This window comes from Astatotilapia calliptera, chromosome 10, assembly GCF_900246225.1.
Source record: "Astatotilapia calliptera chromosome 10, fAstCal1.2, whole genome shotgun sequence".
Classification (NCBI taxonomy): domain Eukaryota; kingdom Metazoa; phylum Chordata; class Actinopteri; order Cichliformes; family Cichlidae; genus Astatotilapia; species Astatotilapia calliptera.
The window spans coordinates 30,052,347-30,077,709 of NC_039311.1; the positions used below are offsets into that span (position 1 = coordinate 30,052,347).

Consider the following 25,363-nt stretch of genomic DNA (forward strand, 5'->3'; position numbering starts at 1 on the left):
CCACTGCTGTTCTGCATAGGCCTGAACCCCCTCAGTGAGATCATTAACAAGACTGGCTACGGATACCGACTACGGAACGGAGCAGTTGTCAGCCACCTCCTGTACATGGATGACATCAAGCTGTATGCCAAGAGTGAACGAGACATCGATTCACTGATCCACACTACCAGGCTATACAGCAATGACATTGGAATGTCGTTCGGACTGGAGAAGTGTAGTCGGATGGTAACAAAGAGAGGGAAGGTAGTCAGAACTGAGGGGATTGAACTACCAGAAGGCAACATTGCAGACATAGAGGACAGTTACAAGTACCTGGGGATCCCGCAGGCAAATGGGAACCATGAAGAGGCCGCTAGAAAGGCTGCAACCACCAAGTACCTGCAGAGGGTCAGGCAAGTCCTGAGGAGTCAGCTGAATGGTAAGAACAAGATCCGGGCCATCAACACATACGCCCTGCCCGTGATCAGGTACCCTGCTGGGGTAATAGGCTGGCCAAAGGAGGAGATAGAAGCCACTGACATAAAGACAAGAAAGCTCCTGACCATGCATGGAGGGTTTCACCCCAAGTCCAGCACCCTGAGGCTGTACGCTAAGCGGAAGGAAGGGGGCCGGGGACTGGTGAGTGTCAGCACCACAGTCCAGGATGAGACAAGGAACATCCAAGAATACATTGGGAAGATGGCCCCAACTGACCGAGTGCTCAGTGAATACCTCAGGCAGCAGAAACCCAAGAAAGAGGAGGGAGACGAGGAACCATCATGGAAGGACAGGCCCCTGCACGGTATGTACCACCGGCAGATAGAGGAGGTGGCTGATATCCAGAAATCCTACCAGTGGCTGGACAAAGCTGGACTGAAAGACAGCACAGAGGCACTAATCATGGCAGCACAAGAACAAGCTCTGAGTACAAGATCCATAGAGGCTGGGGTCTATCACACCAGGCAAGACCCCAGGTGCAGGCTGTGTAAAGATGCCCCAGAGACAATCCAGCACATAACAGCAGGGTGCAAGATGCTAGCAGGCAAGGCATACATGGAACGCCATAACCAAGTGGCCGGCATAGTGTACAGGAACATCTGTGCCGAGTATAACCTAGAAGTCCCGAGGTCAAAATGGGAGATGCCCCCAAGGGTGGTGGAGAATGACCGAGCTAAGATCCTGTGGGACTTCCAGATACAGACGGACAAAATGGTGGTGGCTAACCAACCGGACATAGTGGTGGTAGACAAACAGAAGAAGACGGCCGTAGTGATCGATGTAGCGGTTCCGAATGACAGCAATATCAGGAAGAAGGAACACGAGAAGCTGGAGAAATACCAAGGGCTCAGAGAAGAGCTCGAGAGGATGTGGAGGGTGAAGGTAACGGTGGTCCCCGTGGTAATCGGAGCACTAGGTGCGGTGACTCCCAAGCTAGGCGAGTGGCTCCAGCAGATCCCGGGAATAACATCGGAGATCTCTGTCCAGAAGAGCGCAGTCCTGGGAACAGCTAAGATACTGCGCAGGACCCTCAAGCTCCCAGGCCTCTGGTAGAGGACCCGAGCTTGAAGGATAAACCGCCCGCAGGGGCGTGCTGGGTGTTTTTATATACTGTCTTTGCACCGATCCATATAGCCACCATTTACTGCACGAATGATGCTTTGAATGACACAAACAAGAAGTACTATGTTACTTATTTGAATAGCTAAATGCTATTAGCAAATGAAAAACTGCAGTCCTCACTTGAAAAAGCAAGTCAATCCAGTTTTGATGAGTGACATTCAGAGAATGGTCACTTCTGAGTGATAGAAACCAACATTTACATCTAACATTGAGGCTTCAGGGGAGAGCTTCACAAGCTAATGGCTAACTATGGCGTATAAAGTCTATGCCTTTATGTTCTATATCCTTTTGGTGAAGACTTTGACTGATCTGCAACTCCAAGCAAATCCTCTTTGCACTGTAACCAATGACAACTAGTGGTTATGCAGTCAGCTATTGACTGAACAACTGATTAACTATATTTATTCTATTTTTAATACAAATGGATCAAACTAATCTGATGTATACATGCTGCTGTATTTTTTAGATTTACTTCATATGTTTTGCCCACTTTGATGTTGCTGTTTGAAGACTTTTACTTTTTATTATTCCATCAAAAACTAATCCTAAATTAGTTCTCTCTGCCCTTCCTTGAATTTCATGTTGTTGTTTCCCCTTCCTGCCTTCCATTGGACTGCAGTGAAGATCATTACTTTCAGCCCATGTTACACAGCAGCTGACCTACACCCTATAAAATGTGACATTGCAACAAGGGCGGAAGGTCTCTGTAAGGTCAGCATCAAACTGAGAGGAAAAAGCAGAGTCTCCTCACTTTATGCTCATGCAATAAATCAACCCATTAACTACTGACCATTAAAAGGCTGACTCTTGCTCTTTATGAACACTCACCCCGCTCAAAGTAACGTTTACATCATCCTTCCAATGACAGGAACCGAGGCAAAATTAATCAAAGAACACTCACCCCATGTGTGAAGAGAGCTTGTATGGGGAGAGGTGAGGAAGACAGATCAGAGCATTTAATTATGATTGGTTAATTTTCCCTCAATAAATTGTGATACAGCTCGTACTGTTTACCATAACCAAGGAGGCAATTAATCACTCTAATGAGAGTGAGCTGATGTTGGCAAACACATTAGTCTTTATTAGAATGTGAAGCAGAGGAAACTGGAAGGCTGAGGCGTTGGGGCCATTTCACAGTGTATACAGCAGAGGCATGAATCACTCATCATACAGCAGGCTGGTGATAGGAGTTCAGCCTATTTATTTGGCACAGAGTGGATTCCACCTGAACTCCCGTGATATTATCCATCCATTTTTGTTAGTTTACCTCCCTGGAGTCTGTCACACACATTTTACATGAACAGTCCTGGAGTTTTCCCGCCATCTTTCATCATCTCACATAGGGCCAAACTCAAACATGAATATGTGCTTAGAAGTTGAAAGACATGACAGCAGCCGTCAGGCTTTTGTATGGTGGCCCTGAGAGGTCAAACACACTGCACCTTAAGAAAACACCATGACACAGAAAAATGCTGCAAAAGCAGAAAAAAGGAGAGTTTTTTTGGGGGAGACAATAACGTGACGGAACAACTGTGGAAGTGAGACCAGAGGGTTCATCTGTGAAAAGATACAGTTAATGTGTGTTTTATTTGCATGATTCATATAATATTGTAGAAGCATGTTTGCTAACAGCTTGTCACTTCTGCAGCTGCTCCCTCACATTATTTTCTCCCCCAAAAGACTCCCCTTGTGTTTTGTGAGCTTTCTTCTTATTTTGTATTTATTTAATTTTGTTGTGACCTTTAAAAAAAAAACAGTTGTGTTTTGTGTGCTTTTATAGAATCTATTAGCTGGTGTTTTTTTCACGCTGCAGTGCATTTGACCTCTCAGAGCCACCGTACCTTCGTCTCGGTGATGACATGAGGTTAAAATGTCAAATGTGTCAGAATAAACTTGTGGATTATGTTTGTCTTACTTTGGTTCATGAACTTAAACACTGACCAAGTGGAGCCTCCTCATAGGACTAGTGAGTCACTGCATTATCCTTTGAATATATTAGCTGTACTGTTATTATTATTAAAATGCCTTAATTAAATAAAATGATAGCCCACAAATCCATCACTTTGCTGAATTGTTTTATAACATCTGTAAATTCACTAATCTTTGCTCAACTGAAATCCCAGAAATTACAATTACTAACTAGTGTTGTCTCACATATAGATATGGGTTAGCTTGAATTCCAGAAAGGCTGCAATCATTGTTTTAAAGGATACTAATACTTAATAAAACGTAAGAATATCTGACTTTATGTAACCAAGATGTAACACATACACACCCTTCCCGCCCCCTAAAACACAAACCTCTGAAAGCTAAAAATAACTACTATTAAGTAAGGTTACTTTTTTATTGGATATTTTTCATTTTAGCACTCTAATATTGTAATGTTCTCATGAAGTATATATAAAGAAATAATAAAAAAAATATTTGCACCGAAGAGAGATCAGGTTTTAAGTCGTAGGGCCTATGAGCTCAAAGTCAAACACACAACACTGCAGTCCACACACGAGCAACATCCTTTCTAATGGATTAAAAAAAAAAAAATCAATTAATGCTGAAACACAGCAGGTCCAACATGGCACACTGAGCTGTTTTCAGGGTGGTGGATTAATCCCTAGAAGCGCTGGCACACCACCAAAGACTGGAGCCGCTTGTTTATTCCCCCAGCAAAATATTCCAGTGCCCTTGTGAACTCCATCACACTCTGTCAATTTTCTCTCATGAAATAAATTATTCTCAAGGGAGTGGCTGCGCCTATTGTAGGTCAGTTTTGCCACACTGTTAGGGACAGGAAGCACGAGGAAATGCACGGCAAACAAATGATGTCAAGTTTGCGACCAGTGTTTCGCTGATCTGCATGTAATTTCACATTCTGTTTTACTCCGAGGAAAGCCTGATGAATTTCCTTAAGTAATTTCTTGAGTCAGCATTGGCTAGGGCTGAAGTGAGGAAAGTAAGTCAGGAAAATGCACTGAATGAATAAAACAACACCTCTTGTTCTGCTGCAGCAAGTTTGAAAGACTTAAACTGTCTACTGGGATTTCAACCTTTGCTGCAATGCCAAATTGGTGGTGTACGCCTTTAAGAAATTTGAAGAAGCCTCTGTTACCAATAACAACGAGCAAATAAATTCTCACTGTAAACCAGCAGTTGGCAGCAATCACTGCTTTCAAACAAAGTAGATCAAACAATGTAGACAGACTAACCAGAATACAATTATTAATTTATTTATTTTATATAGTAAGGAGCTTGGTCTGGCCTGATGACGTGAGATACATCCTGAACACAGTCTGCGCACAGACAGAAGAATGGCTGCCTTTATACTTCCATTTGTCAAAGGCTGAGGGTGTGGTACACATCTGCACAAGCTGTTTTCTTTTCATTGGGGACCTGACACGCTGGCTGCAGAAAAAGCTAGCAGTCGATATTCAGATGGATGAGGACAGATGGATGGATGGATAGTCCTTATTAGATGGCAGAAGTTTGGTTGCAAGTCAAAGATTTCACAGGCAGGGGAGCACAGATTTTGTCTCATTTGCGAGCTTTGTGCTTTTGCACTTTGTTTTCAGTCACATTTTAGTTTCACATTTTGCTGCTTGGCACCAACAGCTTGCCAACATTAAGTTTTTTCACATTGTAAACTTTGCACATTGAAAATTATTTTCAGATGTATTCAGTGCCTTTACATGTGATGCCAAAGGGCCCTCAAGAAACTACATGTTTTACGTCAATGGCATAACCCTTTAACAAGTCAGCATAGGACAGTGCATCGGGAACAAGTTATAGATGCAAGTGTGGTTTTTTTAAAAGTTCCTTTTTCTACCAAATACAATTTCAATCTTTATTAAAATCAGTGATCTTAGAGCATAATCACACCAACACACTGTCACACTGTCCTGATCACTATCACACTGCAATCAGGAAAGAAACAGATTAAATCAGCACAGAGTCAGGAAAGAATAAAATAACATAATAGAGGTTCACACAGACAATAATCGGGTGTCAAGCTTTTAAATGGCACCTGGGACTGTGAGATAATAACATTGTATTTTGAGAACATTTTTTGTTACTTTAGGAATTCATAGTTCAGATGCCACAGCGGCAAGAAATCACAAAGGAGCTCAGAACCAGCCTGTTTTCCATTGCAAAACAGTGTCCTTCAAGTCCTTACAAAAACAGAGTTTACTCATGCCACAGGCATGCCATCGAAGTACATGAACAGCTTTAAAGTACATTGACAAAACCATAACTGTCAGAAATCAGTAAGAAAAAAAGTATACAAATTACCCACTGTGATGTGTAGTTGTTTTTTTATTTATTTATTATCTAAGATCAAAATTAAAACAGATAAACACAACAACTTGATTTTTTTCCTTTTTTTCCCTTTTCAAAGCACAACCTCACTGAAAGATTGAAAGACAGAGATTTGTCAGTAAGAAAAAAAATTATTTTATTATAGATGATAACTTACTGAAAAAAATAATGCAAAAGTAATAAAAGAGATCCTTGTGTAACTGAAAGTAAACACAATAGCATCTTACTAAAAGAAGGTTACATAATAATAATAATAATAATAATAATAATAATAATAATACTTTAAGACTGTATGTATTAAAGCCTGTTAGGCTTATGTAGGCTTTCCACAGATCTTCTAGCATCTGCTGAAAAATTGTCAAACAACAATCTTGCATAATTTACTGACCCTAGCAATCTCAGAATTGAGAGCTTGTTTTTACGACTCTTCATAGTTATCTTTAATCTGAACCTTTAATTGTGCAAGAGTTGGAAGTCTGCTGGTTTCATAAGCTCCATCTAAATGTGCTACTTTATTAAGTAGATATGAAAAAAATCAGTGGGAATGACAAGTGAAAATAAAACTTGTTTAGAATGAGTATCACTCATCTGGAGATTAACAAATATAACAAAAGAAATGTGGGTTTGTACAAGGAATGGCTTTATTTATATAAAACAAGCAACCCTTGTATCTTGCCACAAGACTCTTGTGTGCATTCATCATATTGTTTCTAAACTCACCATCAGCCTTTTTACTTCATTCATTTTTGATCGTGTCTTACTTAGATATAAGAAATACACTTTAACGTTTTTTTTAATGTCCATATTATGACATTACTACTTTGAAAAAGAGAGAACAAACAAAAAAAAATGTATCATGATGGCAAATATTCCTCCCCATTGCTTTGTAAGGATGGAAATTGTGTTTCTGTACTTGTGTTTTTCAGTTTTTAGAAGAGCTCAATTTAGTTATAGGAAGAACATATCACTTATTCAATCAGCAGCAAAGAAAGGAAGGCACTAAAGGTTGGCTTAAAAAGAAGTGAATATGGTATGCTGCTTTAAAAGGCAGGCCAAGACTACATTTTACAGGTTTATAACTTAACGCAGAGGCCAGCATATACAATAGCAGCGCTACAGTATATTTCATTTAGTTTGTCTTCACACAGTAAGCATGACTTATCTGGTTGTCTCCTCTTCAGAAAGACGTTTGAATCGATCAGCTCCCAGTGATGGCTCCACATCTCTAAATGGCAACACTCAATTAGCTGCTTTTGTCCTCTGTCGTCTGTCTCCCTCTCAACCTCCCTCTTCATATCACTCTCTCCCGCGTATCTCCATCACACTTCACTGAGCGCCATTACCTCATTATCTCCCTTCACCCTCATTCACACACACACACACACACACACACACACACACACACACACACACACACACACACACACACACACACACACACACACACACACACACACACACACACACACACACACACTTGAATGAATAAACATGGCAAAATTTGTTCTGTGTTTCTGCAATGCCTCCTCTTTCTCCCCCTTTAGTCACCCCCCATCGCTGCCTGTCCCATAAATCATCTCCTATCTCCTCATCACCATTGCTTCCTCTCCCCACTGCTCCATCATGATGGTGAGGCTGCTACTGTTGATAAGACTGTAGCTTGACACTGCTGACAGTAGCTTTCTCAGGCAGCCAAAACAACAAATCTAACTAGACTGTTCCAAAATTTTAACTGATTGTGTATTCAGTAATGTTTATATAATATCCATAGCTAAATCTATATACTGTATCTACAATAATAATAATAATAATGGATTGCATTTATATAGCGCTGTACAATTCCACTATTCATTCACTCTCACACACTGGTGGAGGCAGCTACAGTTGTAGCCACAGCTGCCCTGTGGCAGACTGACAGAAGCGAGGCTGCCGTATCGCGCCATCAGCCCCTCTGGCCATCACCAGTAGGCGGAGTGTCTTGCCCAAGGACACAACGGCAGAGACTGTCCGAGCCAGGGCTCGAACCGGCAACCTTCCGGTTACAAGACAAACTGCCAACTCTTTGACCACGATCGCCCCAGTATCTGTCTCTCTATATATAGCCAAAAAATGTCAGTGGGTCAGAAGGTGCATGAGTCAGCCTGTGTACCACCTCAAATGTCTTAAAAACTCCAGGACATATTGCTTTGGAATCTAGTGCAAATAATTAAGACCCAAGAAAATAATGGTAATTATAATTTTTGATCTTGAGAAAGCGGCAGCACGGTGGTTAGCACTGTTGCCTCACAGCAAGAAGTTCAATTCCACCATCAGGCCGGGGTCTTTCTGTGTGGAGTTTGCATGTTCTCCTCGTGTTTGCGTGGGTTCCCTCCGGGTACTCCGGCTTCCTCCCACCGTCCAAAGACATGCAGCTTGTGGGGATAGGTTACAATTAGCAAAATGCTAATCTGGGCTATAAAAACCTTGAAGAGCAGCTACATGTTATTATTTTTCTGATTTTCAGTCGACTTGCTGAAAAGAAACAATGTTAGAAATTCTGTATGTTTTTGAAAATGGTCCAGTTCATTCTAGCCCGAGTTGGTTCTTGTTTGCTGTTCTGCGCCATGTTTAATAGCTTGCAATATTAGTAACCAACCATGTCAACAAAATATCCAAATACACACAAAATAAAAACAAACACAAGTACTGAGGGAACCCATCCACCACCAGAACGTTCTTATAAAGAAAAAAAAAAAAAGACAAACAAATCAAATCACAAGAAAACACATTTGAAAGGCTGTTGAATTTTATAACGAAAATAAATAAAGATAGAGGAAAAACTGAGACATGGTGGAAATCTGACAGATTTCAGCACTCAGACTCTATTAGTGTCACATTTTTCTTTGGCTGGACTCACAGTATTAAAAAAACAACATGAAACAGCATCAGATTCTATCTTGTTGTCATCATTCCAGCCGGCAGAAAAATGGGCCTTCTTTTATTTACTGCTTTAGAGCAGTAAATAAAAAGAGCAACTGGGCAGGTGCAAAAATGTTTCTGGTTTCATTCAACAAGCAGCTGAGACTGGCAGGACTGTGAAACCACACTGGCACATTTGGGAATCATTTTCCATCGCAACACAATCAAAATCTGTCAGTGACATATTTCTGCAAACTTAGCAGCAGGCTTCTTGTGGTCAGCTCTACAGTTGCTGCAGGTTGGAGGCTGTACTGTTGCCTGCTGTGGAAGCCCTGCTATGTGACCACCAGACCGCCTCAACATCTGACTGGAGATAGATCAAAAGTCGCTCTGCATAGTTACAGAGTACAGGCCACTCCTTATTTGAAATAAAGTATTGCAGTGATTTGCTCAATTGATCCCATCAGGGAGTAGAAAGTGGGGAAATAATTGGACGATCAATCTGCCAATGGCAGGTCTCCATCACAGAGTAGCTGATGTGCAGTGAGATTGTGATACCACTGAATAGAACTCGGGGTTTGATTCTGGCTGTAATTCTGAGACACAAGTCCTTTTCATTCAGAATAAAAATCAATGTCACTGAAAAAAGCAACAGAGTATTAATAAGAGAGCCGAAGAAATTACAGAACAGACTCCTGATGACAACCAACAAGCATTTTCATCAGTCAAAATTTTCTACCTTTATTTTCACTGTCACTCAAAAAAACCTGCATGTGGTGAATCATCAGTCAAACCTGATAAAGCAGCAAAAGAATTTAAAAAGTGACTCTACCAAAAATTTAAGCGTACTTGCACTGTTCTTCATTTTTATGCATATTCACCTGTTGCTTCATGTTCTCTTTTTTAAATCATGTGTCCTGTATTCCTCTGTTAATCTGCGGTCTTCTTGTGCATCTGTCACTTCTTGCATGGTCTTTGTCTTCTTGCCTTGTTAGTCCCCAAACTGTTCACCTGTGCCACATCAACAATCAGACCTTTCTGTATATCTAGTCTTGTCTGCCCTGCTATATTTTGACACACACCTGACGTAAGGCTTAAAACCCACAAATTTAGACTTTGAATATACATTAAGTCACATAACCTTAAAGTCAATGGGATCAACAGGACGGCAGGCATGACATGGAATATTTACTTTATTTATTTCTGTGCTAAATCTATGTCATAGGTACATGTTAGTGTATGCCACTCTTTTTCAGGTTTCCTGTTTTCCTCTAATGACAAACATCTCTGAAACCCTATGATGCTATGCAATCTACACCACAAACTAATGTGTGCCTCCAAAGAAATGTAATTACACATGTCGAGATGTCAGCACAGCCCACAATGACCTGTTCTATTGCGTACTGTGTACTCCTATGTATTTCCAGCAGCTTCTCCACAAGGGGATCAGTGAGAGAGTAGTAATCACTGCCTCAAAATAAGGACTCACAGATGTCAGCAAATTCCTGGAGGGAGACTGAAAAGTATTGGAATGGGCATGAGGGAAAGTGTAAAGAAAAGGAAAAGCTTGAGGGTCAAATATGTTAGCTGCTAAGAGGAAATAAAAAATGATCACAACAAAACCAGAGACCTATGTCCCAGCACTGTATTTCTTTCTTTCATGGCTGACACCATATATTTAATACTGGGGACATAAACACAAGGTCATTAACACATGTTTCATACACAAGCATAAATGCTGGCAATGACAGTTAGATTAAAAAGACTTTTATAAAGTTTCACTGCAGAAGTCTAAATCAGTCCTGAAGCAGCAGGTAGCTTGGATGAGATGGACGAACGTAATCAAATGTGAAAAGATATCTGGTGAGCTGGTGAGTCCCAGTGCATAAAATTTTCAATCCAAGCTGTAGATGACAACTTACCTTGCCCTACAAACCTTGACTGAAACACTTTCCTGTCCACTCAAACACATCCTGTCCAGCTGCCAAGAAGCCCTAGGGGAGGGTCACTACCGGTTGGACCATCACCAGATGCTAATGGCAATTGCTGGGACTCTTCTCAGCCATAATAATAATCAGGCCCCACTGTCTCCCCATAAAGTAGGTAATATTAGTCAAGGCAGGAGAAACTGAAACTCCAATCTTGAGCTGCCACTGGTTTTCTTTCCACTACAAAAGAATTGCAGAAAGTGACAGAGACCAAACAACTTATGCTTCTCCCACATATCACATCAACATCCCTGCAACCAGACATTGTAACTTTGTTAGTGGCTTCAAACAGCATGCCCTGATAAAATTAACTATGTGCAAGGAAGATTGTATAGCTGAGGTTTTTGAGAGTAAGCTGGACAAGTACCAGAGGCTTTTTGCCAAGACAATGTTGGCAAGGATATTGCCATCCAGTGGAAGTAGACTGGAGAGGCTTTGCAGGTCGCTTTCTCTACAGTTTAAAGCTTGCGGAACATGAGCGGAACGCACAGAAGGTCAGTTATTAGGATTTCAACAGAGCATCAGAAAGAGCTTCCAGGTAGACATGGATCAAGAGGGTAGAGCAATGACGCAGTTTTGCTGTAAGGCAATTCAAGGCTAGGTTTTATCTTCTGTATTTTTCACTCATAATCATGCTTAGAGAGTTTTCAGATAGTTTCTTTATTCAGGTTTCTTTGACAGCCATTACTCTCTCTTATAATAATTTCACTTAATAATTCGAAGCTGCTTTTTCTCTTTGACCATAGAGATTATTTTTGGACCAACAGTGGGAGACCTATCAAAACATGGCAAGTAGTTTACCCAAGGTAGTTGTTAGAATGAGATGAAAAGTTTTCTACTGCATCTGTTTTCTCCACTCAGTAGTCATCGAAAAATAGGAGAACAAGTGGATGACTAAACTCTAAAAGCAATTCTTTCAAGGTTGTAACAGTTCTTGTTTAAAAAAAATTTTTTTTTTTTAAAAAGGTAGTACATTAGGGATTTTGGGTTGAGGTTTTAGTACAAGGACACACTCCTCTGCTACAAATGAACATTCAAAGTTTATTAACCCATTATAACCCATTGGTTGTTTGGTTTTAGGTCAAAATAGCGTAAGTCATGAACCAGTGGCAATATTGAAAATTACCAAAAGTTTTTTCAATGATATTATGGACATTACGGTACTTTGTAACTAAAAACTGAAAAGCTATAAACTGAAACTAGAACCACTAACAAACAGTGGGGTGTGAGATCAGTTTCTTAAACATTAATATGTAAATTGTCATGACCATTGATGGGGAAACTCAGTTACACTCAATGTAATTCAGGTAGTTTTTTTTTTACACATATGCAAGCAGGAAGAGTTGTTTTCTCATATTCCATCTTAATTCCTCTTGGAGATATGAGTTAAATTTATGGATACATTTTTTATTATTATTCCCAATTTCCATGCTATCAAGTAAAGTCATTCAACACTGTATGTCACCTCTCCTTGTGAGCCAATTAGCCCTTTCCTTACAGCTTGTCTGTCATACAACCCTCCTCATCTCCATCTAAAAATCACACAGGCTATCAGGGGCGTCCCATCCAAATTTCCCTTTGGTCCTGCCTTCAAATGCGATTCTGTTCTAAAATGTTGCATCGCATCAGATTCCAGTTACCTACTGAAAAGTTATATTGATGGATATTTTTACTTTAAAATAGTCTCTCCTATTGAAATACTGCCAGATAATAACTTGCATTGATGCACATCCACTTAATCAGAACAGTGTGGCATGTGTAAAGATGATCGATATAGTCTGCATTTATATTCATCAAAAATCTATGTGTATCTGGAGATAGATGTCTCCTGTATATCTGATGAACTCTCCACGAAAGATTCATTTCACCTCTCTAACAATTTGAAACATCTCGGGCCTGTTATTTCTGACTGAAGTAATTATGCTCTCAAAAATGACTATGCAAATTATAAAGAGATATAATTTTTGCTTCACTTACAAAAACAAACATAAAAATAGAACCTAGCCCTAACAAATGCAATCTGTCTTTTTAGAAAGCTTTAGAAAGCCAAATGAAGAGTCCAAGAATGAAAAGCAGAGGTGGGGCTTGACCCTTAGGCTGTAATGGTGACTACAGTTGGAAATAAAGACAGATTTAGGAGCTTTGTTGATTTGATCTAACAGCTCTACATTGTAATGCTTACATATAGCAGACATACTGTACATGCATTTCCTCTCTTTGTCTTCCATAGATTCTCTTCCTTGATCTGAGGAGAACGGAGGCAGCTCTTTGTTCTTCTCTGCATGTGTGTGTGTGTGTGTGTGTGTGTGTGTGTGTGTGTGTGTGTGTGTGTGTGTGTGTGTGTGTGTGTGTGTGTGTGTGTGTGTGAGTGTGAGTGAGAGAGAGAGGGAGAGAGAGAGAGAAAATGAGGGAGAAAAAGAGGGAGAGAGAGAGACGTTACAGCTACTTTCCCTGCCATGTCTGGCCATAAATCCGTGAAATGACTTGGGCTCCACCAGCAGCATTCATCGCTCATGCTCAACCGCAAATGCTAAGCTGCAAGCGACATAATTCAACCTTTTACTGAGTGAAACCATCTTTACACAGCAGAGGTGAAACTGTTGAACTTTGTTACAGTTGGAGAATTGAATCGATTTCCAATGTTGAAATAATCATGTCGGAATCCATCTGACTCAGTACTTCTAATGATAATGTAACTATATGGACTTTTTATGTTGATTAGCTTTTAGCCTTAGCCACCACCCTTTGGTTACTTAGGTGTGGTTACTTAATCCCAGACATGAGCCACATGTGGACCTATTCTAGGTGAGTTTTTGTGCTCTGTTGTAGTCTAGTATTTTTTGTGGATTAGCATTGTCCTGATGAAATAAGCAGAGCTTATACTAAAGCAAAACAAAAATACCCCCAAAAAAATTCACTGCCTACTGAGGGCCTGACGATCCCGGGCATCCGATTTTGATTTCTGGCCTTGACCCTTGTGTGCAGATATTTCTCCAGATTCTCAGACTCTTTTGCATAAGTCTTCACAATTTTACATTGAAGGACATTATTCAGATATCCTTTAACATTGTTTGGGTGCACATGCAGATTGGTGAACTTCCGCACATCTTTTCTTCAGAGAAAATCTGCCTGTCAAAGATGATCTTTTAGATGAATATTTATATGCTCTGCAAATTACTGCATTTTTTTTATTTTAGTCACATTTTATACAATTACTGGACTGGACTGGATATACTGGACTGGTAACAATGAGAGGTTGAGAGAGGCAGAGGTTGATTTGCGGGGGGGTCATTTTTGCCCTGTCCTCAACTGAAATCTGAAGAAATGTAAAAAATAGATATAAAAAAATTAAATAAAAAATTAAATTAAATTAAATTAAAAATAAGAAATTCAAGAGAGGAGAGACTGGAGGTTGGCTCCCTCACAATGGGTAAGGCCATATACAAGGAAGGTAACATATGCTTTAGCACAAAATCTGCTTCAGGGCGGAAATTAAGGGAATAAAAAGAAAATGAAGGTGCTGCCTCTTGATGTTTTCACTGCTATTTGATAGCAGGGGGTTATTTCATGGAAATTTACCTTTTCCTTGGAAGGCAGTTAAGTTTTGGCAGTTTCAAAAAAGTGAAATGGTGCTTTCCTTCACCCTCACACCCAATTTCTAACCATACCACTGGAGCTCTTGTTGCTATGATACCTCTCCAACATAAATGCCACCTGACAAAAAGAAGTTATTGTGCCATGAAACAGATGGCAGCTAATGCTGGCGTTAGTGCACAACTCGTGAGAGTTGCTTGGAGGTCTTCTTTTATCCTTTATAACTCTAAATGGAAAAATTTCACAGTGTTAATAGTCCATAAGCTATTTTGATGTCATATGCTGTTTAGTGATTAGATTAGGGTGGACCATTGCAATTTATCAGTTTTCCTCACAATGCTGGAATGAGAATACTGAGCCTGGAATGAGATTATATTTGTTCTATCTACTATAAAAGGCAGAATTAAAAATGAAACTGGTGAATGATGAGGCTCTGTCATATCTTGTAGTGCCTCATAGCAAAATGTTATCCCAATATCATTACTCAAAAAAGTAATTATTACATATATTACACAGAACACTTGTTTTAAAAGTAATACATTTGGGTATTTAATTACTCTCAGGATAAGCTAATTCTTTATACTATTCACTAAGTTACTTACTCTGTAAAATGACCTCAACAAACTGCCTTATAATTACCATTTAACAATATAAACCTATAGGCTATGTTCCTACACACAAGTAAAAATCCTTATTCTAATGAGGACACATATATGATTTTTCTCAGTTTCTGTATTACACAAAACCGACAGCACAAAGCAAAGATGAAAACTAGCACAAAGAGACTTCAAAGCGATCACCACAGTGATTCTACTATAGAAACATGAACAGGTAGAAATGGAGCCTGCAGCCTGACTGCTCATCAGTTTGTTACTTGTTGAAGTTCAGTGTCTGGCTGTTGGGCTTCACTCAGCATTCACTCAGCTTTGTCACTCTGGGTTCTTGGCTAGCTTAGCATGCTTTCTAGCTACCTTAGCATGTTTGTGATGGTGCTTACAGGGAACAGAAGTTGTGTAACTCTAACTGTTGTGCAACTGTTTGCATTCTCTTCTTTTTGTGCAATTAAAATAAAAGTAATGTTGATCTCCACGCTGTCCAGCACTTAAGTCTAACATCACTTCTGGGTCCAAACTCCTCTTCAATTCCCAAACTCAAACACTACGCGATCACTGAGACAGAAAAAAAAAAAAAAAAAAACCTCTGAATTCTTTCATCTTTAATATATTGATCACTGCGGTTGCTCTACCAAGTGTAACAATAAAGTTTTAACATCCAGGCATCCATGAAAATTTATGAAGTTTAACGATTTAGCTTATTAGTTTCCATCTAAAAATGATATACAACTTCTGACTGAGGGATTTGTGAAAACTAAAACGTACAGCTCTGCTATCACTTTGGACATAAATGAAGACAGAAAACTAAGCAACAGTGATGTTTGTAGGGTTACTGAAGTTAGGCTAGCTAATAATAAGGGTGTGTAAAGTGGTGGCGAGTTAGGATAATATAATAAACACATTAGCATAGTGAAGCTAGAGGATGAATGCTAACTTTTTTGAGCTATGATTAAATGCAATTGCATGGTTCGCATGGCAGGAAAAAGATGCTGAAAACACACCAAATTTCAGTCAGGAGAACTGAAATAGTCCATCCACAATACATTAATATACTGCTGCATGGTTTGAATTACATGCTATGAAAAACTCCTGATCCTCAGCTTCATGTATCCATCCTTGCTAGCCTCAGAATGATTCCTTTCTGACCAGTTCAAATATTTAATGTCTGGCAAACCATGAGCAGATGGGCTGTAGTTACTTTGTAGAAGTAACTAAAAACTGGGCTTTAAAACGTACTTCAAATTGATAGTGATGATAATAAAAACCCAGAGAGGCCAACAGTGATCACTGACTACTTTTAGGGCCTTGTTCAGATTAAATAGAACAAGATACAAGCGTTAAAACACGTTAAAAAGACAACATCCTTAATCCCTAATGAATGCAGTGTAGTTTGGCCCCAGAAGCAGGGATTTTACGTCTTCATTTAACAACTGGATTTTCCTCCTCTGATACACAAACTGAAATCAGATGATTGTAGCCCAAGTGCAAGAACCAATAAGTGGGATTGAAAGGCAAGCAGGCTCACAATTCCAAGGAACTGGACTACTGGGAACTACTTGTTCTTTGCTGGATTTCAATTATATGACCACGAATTCTTTTACCTTTTACTTCTAGTTTCTTCAAATTATATACATATATAAAATATGAGCTTACCACTCATATTTGAAAACTGGTCAACGCAAAAGTGACTTGGAAGACTGTAAACAACTACAAACATCTGCAGCAGACTGATAAGAGAGCGATAATCTCATGTGGAAAATAAGGCTGAGGGAGATCCTTTAATGATTGCATTAATATAAACTGGGGGTCATTTCTATAATTACAACATGTGTAATCTTACACACCTTGCAGGCAAACTTCAAAGTGTTAAAAATAACTGCCTCCTCATGTTTTAATTTGCCTCAGCATAACTGTTACAAGAAATGCTGGTACAGACTGAAGTAACCACATTAGTATGACTGCAGGCTCTGTAGCTGCCGTTAAGCATAGAGAGGTAACTCGGCATCAACAGAACTCACCTGGAGGGTTTCATACCATCTGTTTGTGAGTGTGTATTTTATACCTTCATGCAGACTGATTGGCTACTATTTGGTGAATGAGAATTAGATCCCCTTGTATTTCCTATCAATTTTCAAAACAGGAAGCCGAAAAAAAAAGCTATAAGGATGAGTTAACTTTGCCTTTCTACGCATCTTAAAGTCATACTTGTGCTATATACAACCTCATTAAATCGGCTAAAAACCCTTAAAGTAGCTCAACCTAATTTTTGCAAACTGCTACCAAAAATAGTTTCAGTTTTTAGATAATTGTTATGATTATTTTTAAATGTGTATTATTACTAAAATTATCATTGTTAACCAACAAGTGGACAGAGCTGAACTGTTTTATTCCTTCATTCAGATGAAAATTGGTGATCGGAGAATAACTTCCACATCCTTTCCTCCCACTCAACAAAATCATAAATTATGTATGTGTGTGTTGTTGTAGCCTATGACCCAAACGTGATGGGAAGGATTTGAACATCATTTTAACCTTGTTCAATAATTGCTTTTTTAATTTTACCACACTTAAGTTGGTGAATAAAAAAAGAATATAAAATGAGCAAACCTTGCGTGGGGAGTTTGATGTGAACAGGTATCACACACCCCGGACTGTGATTTGACTCACACTTTTCATTTTTTATTCATTTATTTTGTTTGTGCCTTCTTTAGGAACACTTTCTCTTATTTTTAAGTGCCATGTTTACCACACAAATCCTCAAACTTACTTTATACTCACTTTAACAATAATCAATTGACATTCATCCATACACATGCGATTACAAAACACCTGACATGGGTATCATTGATTCATCCTCCATTTTTAGTTTGAGTTATTTTTGAGCTTCATAAAATTAATGTGTGAACCAGAAATTAATAACTACCTTATAAGTCTGAACCACACTTACTTCAGACTAAATGACTTTTCCTCTTCCTCCTCTCCATATATATTTTTTTGTATACGAGGGTTTAAAGCTTGACACCGTTTCGTGTGTGCACAGAATCGGTCCAGGATTACTCTCTTTGACATTGTAACACTACTCAACCAGAAACCTGAAGCAACTGAAGTTCACTTTGGCCTCATGCCTCTTAAGTCTTAATTGCTGCCAAACTCATTTCTTTCATCAAATGACAGTAGTGGTTAGAAGGAACGTCAGAGCAGACGGTCTGCAGAGGTTAAAACCCTTCCCCGTGGCTGTGTAATGTTTTCCCATCAATCCTGATGACATGAGCGCTCACACCCATCCCATTTTTTTCCCTTCACAAAACTAAATTTTTTTTGCTTCCCACCTGTCAGGTTGTGTGAGGGGAATGATATAGGACACATTTAAGGTCTTAGCTATTCTATGTTTTGTATGTATCTATTACATCTTTTACTTCAAAGTTTACTTCACTGGATTGTTATAAGTCAATTTAAAATTAAAAACCAATTTACAAGGGCTTCTAAGAGACAGTCTTAATGTACTGCTTCACTTATTCAAAAAAAAAAAATCTTATCATATCTTTTTTTCTGAATAGCTGTATCACAACAAAACACCAGTATGGTTTTTATTGTTTAGCCATATGTTTTGGAACACAACTTCAACATGTATCAAAACAAATGGATACTGATCCATCAATAGCTTTATACACAATGGAGTTTGTACAGCTGCGCATCTGTAACATTGATTAGCCAGACTACACCAAAAATAAATAAATAAATAATAAAACCACAGGGCCTTGACAGAGGACCTCGTGGAGCGTCTTGTGGGTAGCTTGACCCTGAAAATGGAGTGATTTCAGTTTCTGTTTGCTTTTTGGATGTTCAGCTGCTCTGGCTTCTTAGGTTACAAGGAAACAGCGCAATCACAAATATGTGTGTTGCATTATTTATGAGGACATCTTGATTTTGTTTGAAAAAACATGTTCCTGCCAAACTGAAATTAGGACTACTGATGATTTTGAATGGTTCTAATTATGTGTCATCTTTTGGAAAACTCGAAGGCTTGAAATCCACTCAACATTTAATTTACCTATACAAATATTTGAGCACAATAACACTTTTGATTGAAATGACTTAAGCGTCCAGAAACGTGAACATTGAAATCGTTATTGTTTCCACTCCACTTGGCAGCAGCAGGAGGAGGGTTTAGTCTCGGAGCTCTGATGGGTGGTAACCTTTAAATGAGTCTGAGGCAGCAGAACATCTCATTACCGTGGAGACGAGAGGTAAACACATCCTTCGACGAAGGACCGTGACAAAGAGCGCTAATTAACAAGGAGTTAAACACTTTAAAAGGCCTGATGAAAGAGTGAGAGGAAACACACAGAAATGCATACACAGACACACACACAGACACCTTAATCTATGCGATGATAAGCAGAACACATTTACCGCAAATAGCTGTTGAAGAAACATTCAAAGCCAAATGTATACTGCTAATCCTATGCCAATTATAAGTTTAAATGAAGACATTTTATAAGAATGTAATCACAATCATGTGTTAACCTTATGTTGTACGGGTGAACAGATGTTCATTAGGAACAGGAACTATTCGGTATTTGCTGGGAACTACATCAATGCATAACTGAGGTAGAGTTATGACAGTAGAACAAATACCAAAACACTGTTTGGTTGATCTTTAAGATGGAGTGTCTTGCTCAAGGAAGCTGCTTTGCAGCCTTAAAATCTTCAGGATATTATCTGAGAAATATGTGAAAACATAACATTTCAGACAGTTGAGGGATATCGTGATCTCTAACCATCTCATCTAACCAGCATCTTTATCATCTGCTTTATCATCTTTATCATCTGGCCTTTCAAAGAAGGCTAGTTGGTGTGCACACTCTGACCAAAAATACAGAAAAGTTATAAGAAAGTATCTGTTACATATAGTCTAGAAAAAGGAACTGGGGACAACATCTCGACTCGATACTCCCATTCATGTGTTAAAAAAGGTGAAAGATTGTATGTAAACTCCCAAGTTCCATGTTTCATTCCCATGCAGACAAGTAAGATTGAGGGTAGGCTTTTTACCAGATTAGCAACTTTTACAGACATCTTTTCATAGACAGATTTTTCTCTTCAGTTCTAGAAATATTTCCGGGTTTTCTATTATTTTTTCCATGTGGCACCAGGCAGGTTTCTAGAGCTTTTTTTCTCTAAAAGAAAATGAAACCTTCATTAAAATACTGCATTTACTGCACGTGTGAGAAATATGTAAGAAACAAAGTCAGAAAGAGGGCAAATCCTTTCCCACAGCACGGTATATCGGGCTTTTACAGCTTAGTGTTCTTTGTAACCTTTCAGAGTTTAGAGAAGCTCTCACTACCTTTGTCACTGAAGTCATCCACCAGTATGACCTCTGTGATGAGCTGCGGGGGAGAGCGGTTGAGCACACTGTGAACAGTCCTTAGCAGAGATGACCAGCCCTCATTGTGGAAAGGGATGATGATACTGGTGTTGGGAAGCTTTTCTGCATACAGCTTCTGTCTGCAGCTAGACACACACACACGTACACAGACAAAATAGAAATAGATGTAGCACACTTGCAAATACATATATAAACACAGCGTATTCAAGAAAGGACAAGAGCATCTTATTCATATCCTGCATACTGCCTGGAATCATTCTGTTTTTTTTTTTTTTTCTTTTTCTTGCACACTTGTCTCTTCAGTACATCTCAGGTCACAAAGAACATGTATATATATCAGCACTCAAATGAATGTGTATGGGCATGGTGAGCAGATGGCAGCTCTACTCATTTCACTGAAATACAGGTGAAATTTTCTCTGAAAGCTCAACTCAATTCCCTTTCTATCATCTGCTATTACAGAGACAATTGCATTTGTTCACCTCTTAGTAAGAAGAAAACAAAGAACAGCAGAAAACAATTTCAAGGACTGCTTTCCAATACACTCCGGACATAGTAGTGGTGGACAAGCAGACGAAGACGACCACAGTGATAGACGTAGCAATACCGAAAAACAGCAACATCAGGAAGAAGGAACACAAAAAGCTGGAAAAGTACCAAGGGCTCAGAGAAGAGCTCGAGAAGATGTGGAGGGCGAAGGTAACAGTGGTCCCAGTGGTATCAAAGCACTCTATGGAGTGACCGCAAAGCTAGACGAGTGGCTCCAGCAGATCCCAGGAACAACATCCGAGACCTCTTTTATGGTTGAATGTCCCTTAGTAAGGAGGCAAGTTTTGTCCAAAACCCGACATTTTTGCTAGCCATCAACAAGCTGGCATAATTCTGTCTGAATATTTGGCCACTCTTCTTTTCAGAATTGGTAGATTATTTAAATTTGAGGTTGAAGCTTTGAGAAGAGCATTCTAGAAGTGTAATGCTAGCCTGCAAGAATTTGAAGGCAGTCATTTATTATTCCATTTATGCAATGTACCAGCACTACTGGGTGACAATTTGCAGAGTTCTGGAAGTCTTCCCAGACATAGTGACACATCCACATAACCTGTAACCTGTACTCATCAGTTGTTTGAACTGATGAGCTTGGAATCAGCAGTTGTTTAAAAATGTCTTGAAAAGACCTTCCAACCTCATGTAAATTCACAATTCTCCTTCTTAGATCTTCACTGAGTTCCTTTCGCTTTCTCATTGTTCGAAGTATTAGTCAATCCAGTGAGAACTATCAAACAAGTCCTTATCATGCTTTCAAAGACAAATTAGTTTTTATGGTCATGATCATGATCACTAAGGGGATGTTAATAGGCTTTGGCCTTATCAAAAACACTGTAGAACTTTCAGCACTATTTAATTAAACACTGAAGTGAAATAAAAGTGTCTAAATTCTTTTACATTTAACAGAAAAATGAGACATCAGTCTATATTGTTACAAAACTAATCTTAATTTTGAGTTTTTCTTTTGGAATACTTTAACTGCTGAGTTTAACAGGTTTTAGTCTTTGAAAGAAAAGGGAAACAAAAGACCTAAAGTCATATCATGTGGAACACACAGTATGAATAGGGAAAAACAAGGCTGTGTTCCACTGCCTGTCAGTAATTTTACCAGCCTTGTTTAGTCAGTGAAACAGAAGCATTAAGAACTAGAAACCTTTCCTTTAACATACCAAGCAGTGACTGTGCAAGTACAATAGTTAGGCACTGTGACAGGAACGCTTTAAGTTAGTTACATCTAATAGATTGTGATGAAGCCGGAGCCTCACAAAAGTGACCGGCTGAGCGAATCTGACTATATTCACATGTTTATTTTGTGTTCTTCTTCTTTTTTTTGACAGAGGAACTTCAAAGTAAATTTCATGTCTCTACTGTTAAACTTCATCCATCCAATAAGAGCTTCTTTCATCAGCTCAGATTTACAAACATCGAAAATTTGGTCTGCTGTTGGTCTACAGGAGGTATTGTGGACTTTACATCAGAGATTGTAGTGTTATATTCATTTTTTCACATTTACTTTCATGATGTTTTAAAAGTGCAACCATCATTTTAGATCAATTGTTTTTGAAGCTTTTTGGTTAAAGCCAATGATCTAATCTTTAATTGAGAGTTGCATAAAAAAAGGTTACAAATTTGTTCTCATCATGTATATTTACATGGTTGTCATGTGTTCCAAGGTAGTCATGTGATCAAAGAGAATAAACTGGAGCTAGGATGACAGCTTTGTGACATTTTCTAAAGCAAAGACCTTCAGATATGCTGCTAAATACATACTTAATTACTCGTGTCAAGAATGTCACCGACACGTTCCTCCTGTATCAGGGACAGTTGAACTTAGAGCAGTTATCAGCTGGCAACATGTGCTCTGACGATGGGCTGCAGCTTCCATCTTGTGCATTAGCATCGCAGCAAGAGGCAGGACCCCTGCAGAGGTGTTAATCATAAGAGGACAGTTATATTCCTGCTCTGACAGAGAGAAAGTGTAAGTGTGTAGTGAACTGTGTCAGTCGATCAATGTCTGTGTTGAACATCAGCCTGCGTGTTATTCATTCAAATAAGAACACTGGGAGACAGGCAGGCTGACTGATCGACAGGCAGCTGGCCGACGAATCTTAACAAACCTTGTCCAATTCCACAAGGGGAAGGAGTAAGTGTGTGCTTCAATTAAATCTTTTCAGTGTGCAGAAATCGAATGTGTCAGTCTCAGGTCTGGGACTGGGTGACTCTGGGGCAGTGACAACATGCCAATCACTAAGAGGCAGACGGTGCCTATAGGGCAGACCAGGTGGAGGGGTTGGGTACAGGTGTGTCTGTCTGATTGGTCACACAGGAGTGATGAATGATGGCAGCCAGTTGGAGCAGCACCAGTAATCAATGACACTCCTTCATTTAAGATATTACCATGCTAATAATTCAATTACAGCCCCACGAAACCAAGATGACTGCAGCAGCTGTCATGTAAACACCTGAAGTTTTTATGACCTTCCTAAATCTAAACACACTTCAAACATAGTGATTTCAAATCGGAAGAGAGTGTTCATAGGTATGAAAGTAACTGTGAATAGTATCAGACTAAATGTGGTCGCTCAGAATACAGAATAAGTACCTGTGTAAGGTGTACCTTTACTCGTTCTTTCTTTGTGTAGATCCACACCAGTTGGATTTGGAAATAAAGTGCATACTTGCATAAGAAATTAGCTTACTATGCGGGGATGTTTTGTGATGATAGATTCACGTTTAGTATAAGCAGGAAAACACAGGTCATCACAAGAGATGTGGCAGGTCAAGGAAAGAACGGCTTCTACAAACACTAAAAGAAAGAAACAGTCCTTGTGGAAAGCAGCTTTGAAAGCTTCCTTTCAAAGCTGCTTTCCACATGAAGGAGGAGGAAGGGTCAAGAGTCAGTGGAAAGTTCTCGTCAGGTAAAAGCAAAGCTGTGATTAAAGGTCTTTCACAATGCCAGTCTATGCTTGAAGGAAGCACACAGTTCACAGGAGTCTGGACAGGTTCTTGTTTCTTTCTCTCTCTTTTTTTAAATTCCACTTTTTTCTTGGTGTACCAAAGCCCCAGAAGTAATCCCTGACAAACACTAAACCAAACATGCTCCCTGTGACCTGCTGTTCCTGAGAAGATGAATTGATTCTTTGGGCTTTATTAAATAGGTCAAAATGTTGGCTTCTTATAAACACTTCTGGCGAGACACCAGTTCAAATAATCCATGCAGTGGCATCTGTCATATCTAATCGTAGACATGCATGTCAGTAACACATAATCATTTTCAGGCTCCTCTTGGACTTGAAGGCATTATAAAAATGGAGGAAAAAACACATTATGTTCAAAATTGTTCTTCATTTTCCAAAGTTTCATTGTAGATTTGATACAAGAGGCCCACAAGGTGAGTAATGAGGGCACACATGCTGATTTAACTCTGAACAATTTAGCCTTCAATTCTAAAAGAAAATATTCCTTGCTTTTGCTTATTTTCAGAACCCAGTCTAAAAGAAATGGACATTCATGGAAAAACAACATTTGAATGGAGAGGATGACTACATCAGAAATCCAAAGTATTCAATAAAAACTCAGAAGATTCGATTTCTGGCTTTGGAGTGCATCCATTTACCTGAAGTGCACACAGACACACACAGACACGCAACTCACTTTTCATGGCGGATGTCAGGGAGAGAGCGGTTGAGAGAGATTCGGTCGCTGACATAAATGTTGAAGCCGTTTTCCCTGTAGGCTTGGTCGACTCTGTCATTTTCTGTCAGAGGGAACGGCTTCCCCTGCTCACCATTACCTATCAAACACACATGTATAGGTCAACAAATAAAGAGAAGAAAAAATAACACATTAAAAACGAAAACACCACAAACACAGAAGAGAAGTCCAACTCGGTACCTCGAACATGAAACCTCTCAAACAGTTAGCAACCAATTCAGCACATACCTGTCACTCAAAGTGTCCATGTCCAAGTCATAACTTTTCATTTTAAAGGATAAGTTGTTTTTTTTAACCTCCTAAGACCCGAACTCTTCCACGGCATGCACTTTTAATTTCTCTTTGATATTTGGGCTGATTGGGACCTGATGAATGTAAAAACAAAGCATTACCAGATTCTTTTTTTTACCTATTTTTTGTTTCTAAGAAAAATGAGAGCTACATATGAGGATATTCGTTTAAAATTTCGATAGAACAGTAGCAGTATAATGTCCTCGTAAGTGGATATCAGGCCCTTGTAGAGCAAAATTGAGTATTTTGGTCTAAATAACCCAAAATGTGATGTCCACATATGTGGACGCCAGGTCCTAGGAGGTTAAAATATCATGCACAGTTGACATAAAAAGGGGAGATTTTTTCTAACAATCAAAATCACCTTTTATAAGATCTAACTAGGCTGCAAACATGTTTATTTCTGCTTTCAAGTT

At 39.2% G+C, this 25,363-nt stretch overlaps 1 protein-coding gene across 1 annotated transcript in view; it reads right to left on the reverse strand.

The window, feature by feature from the left end:
* The window catches only part of LOC113030056 (polypeptide N-acetylgalactosaminyltransferase 10-like), a 512,613-nt gene that overhangs the window by 458,577 nt on the left and 28,673 nt on the right, over positions 1–25,363 (reverse strand). The window contains exons 3-4 of the mRNA XM_026181116.1: positions 24,597–24,735; positions 20,355–20,521 (exon numbers count right to left, since the gene is read on the reverse strand). Of these exons, the coding sequence (XP_026036901.1) occupies positions 20,355–20,521; positions 24,597–24,735 (306 nt within the window). The remainder of the gene's footprint in view (positions 1–20,354; positions 20,522–24,596; positions 24,736–25,363) is intronic.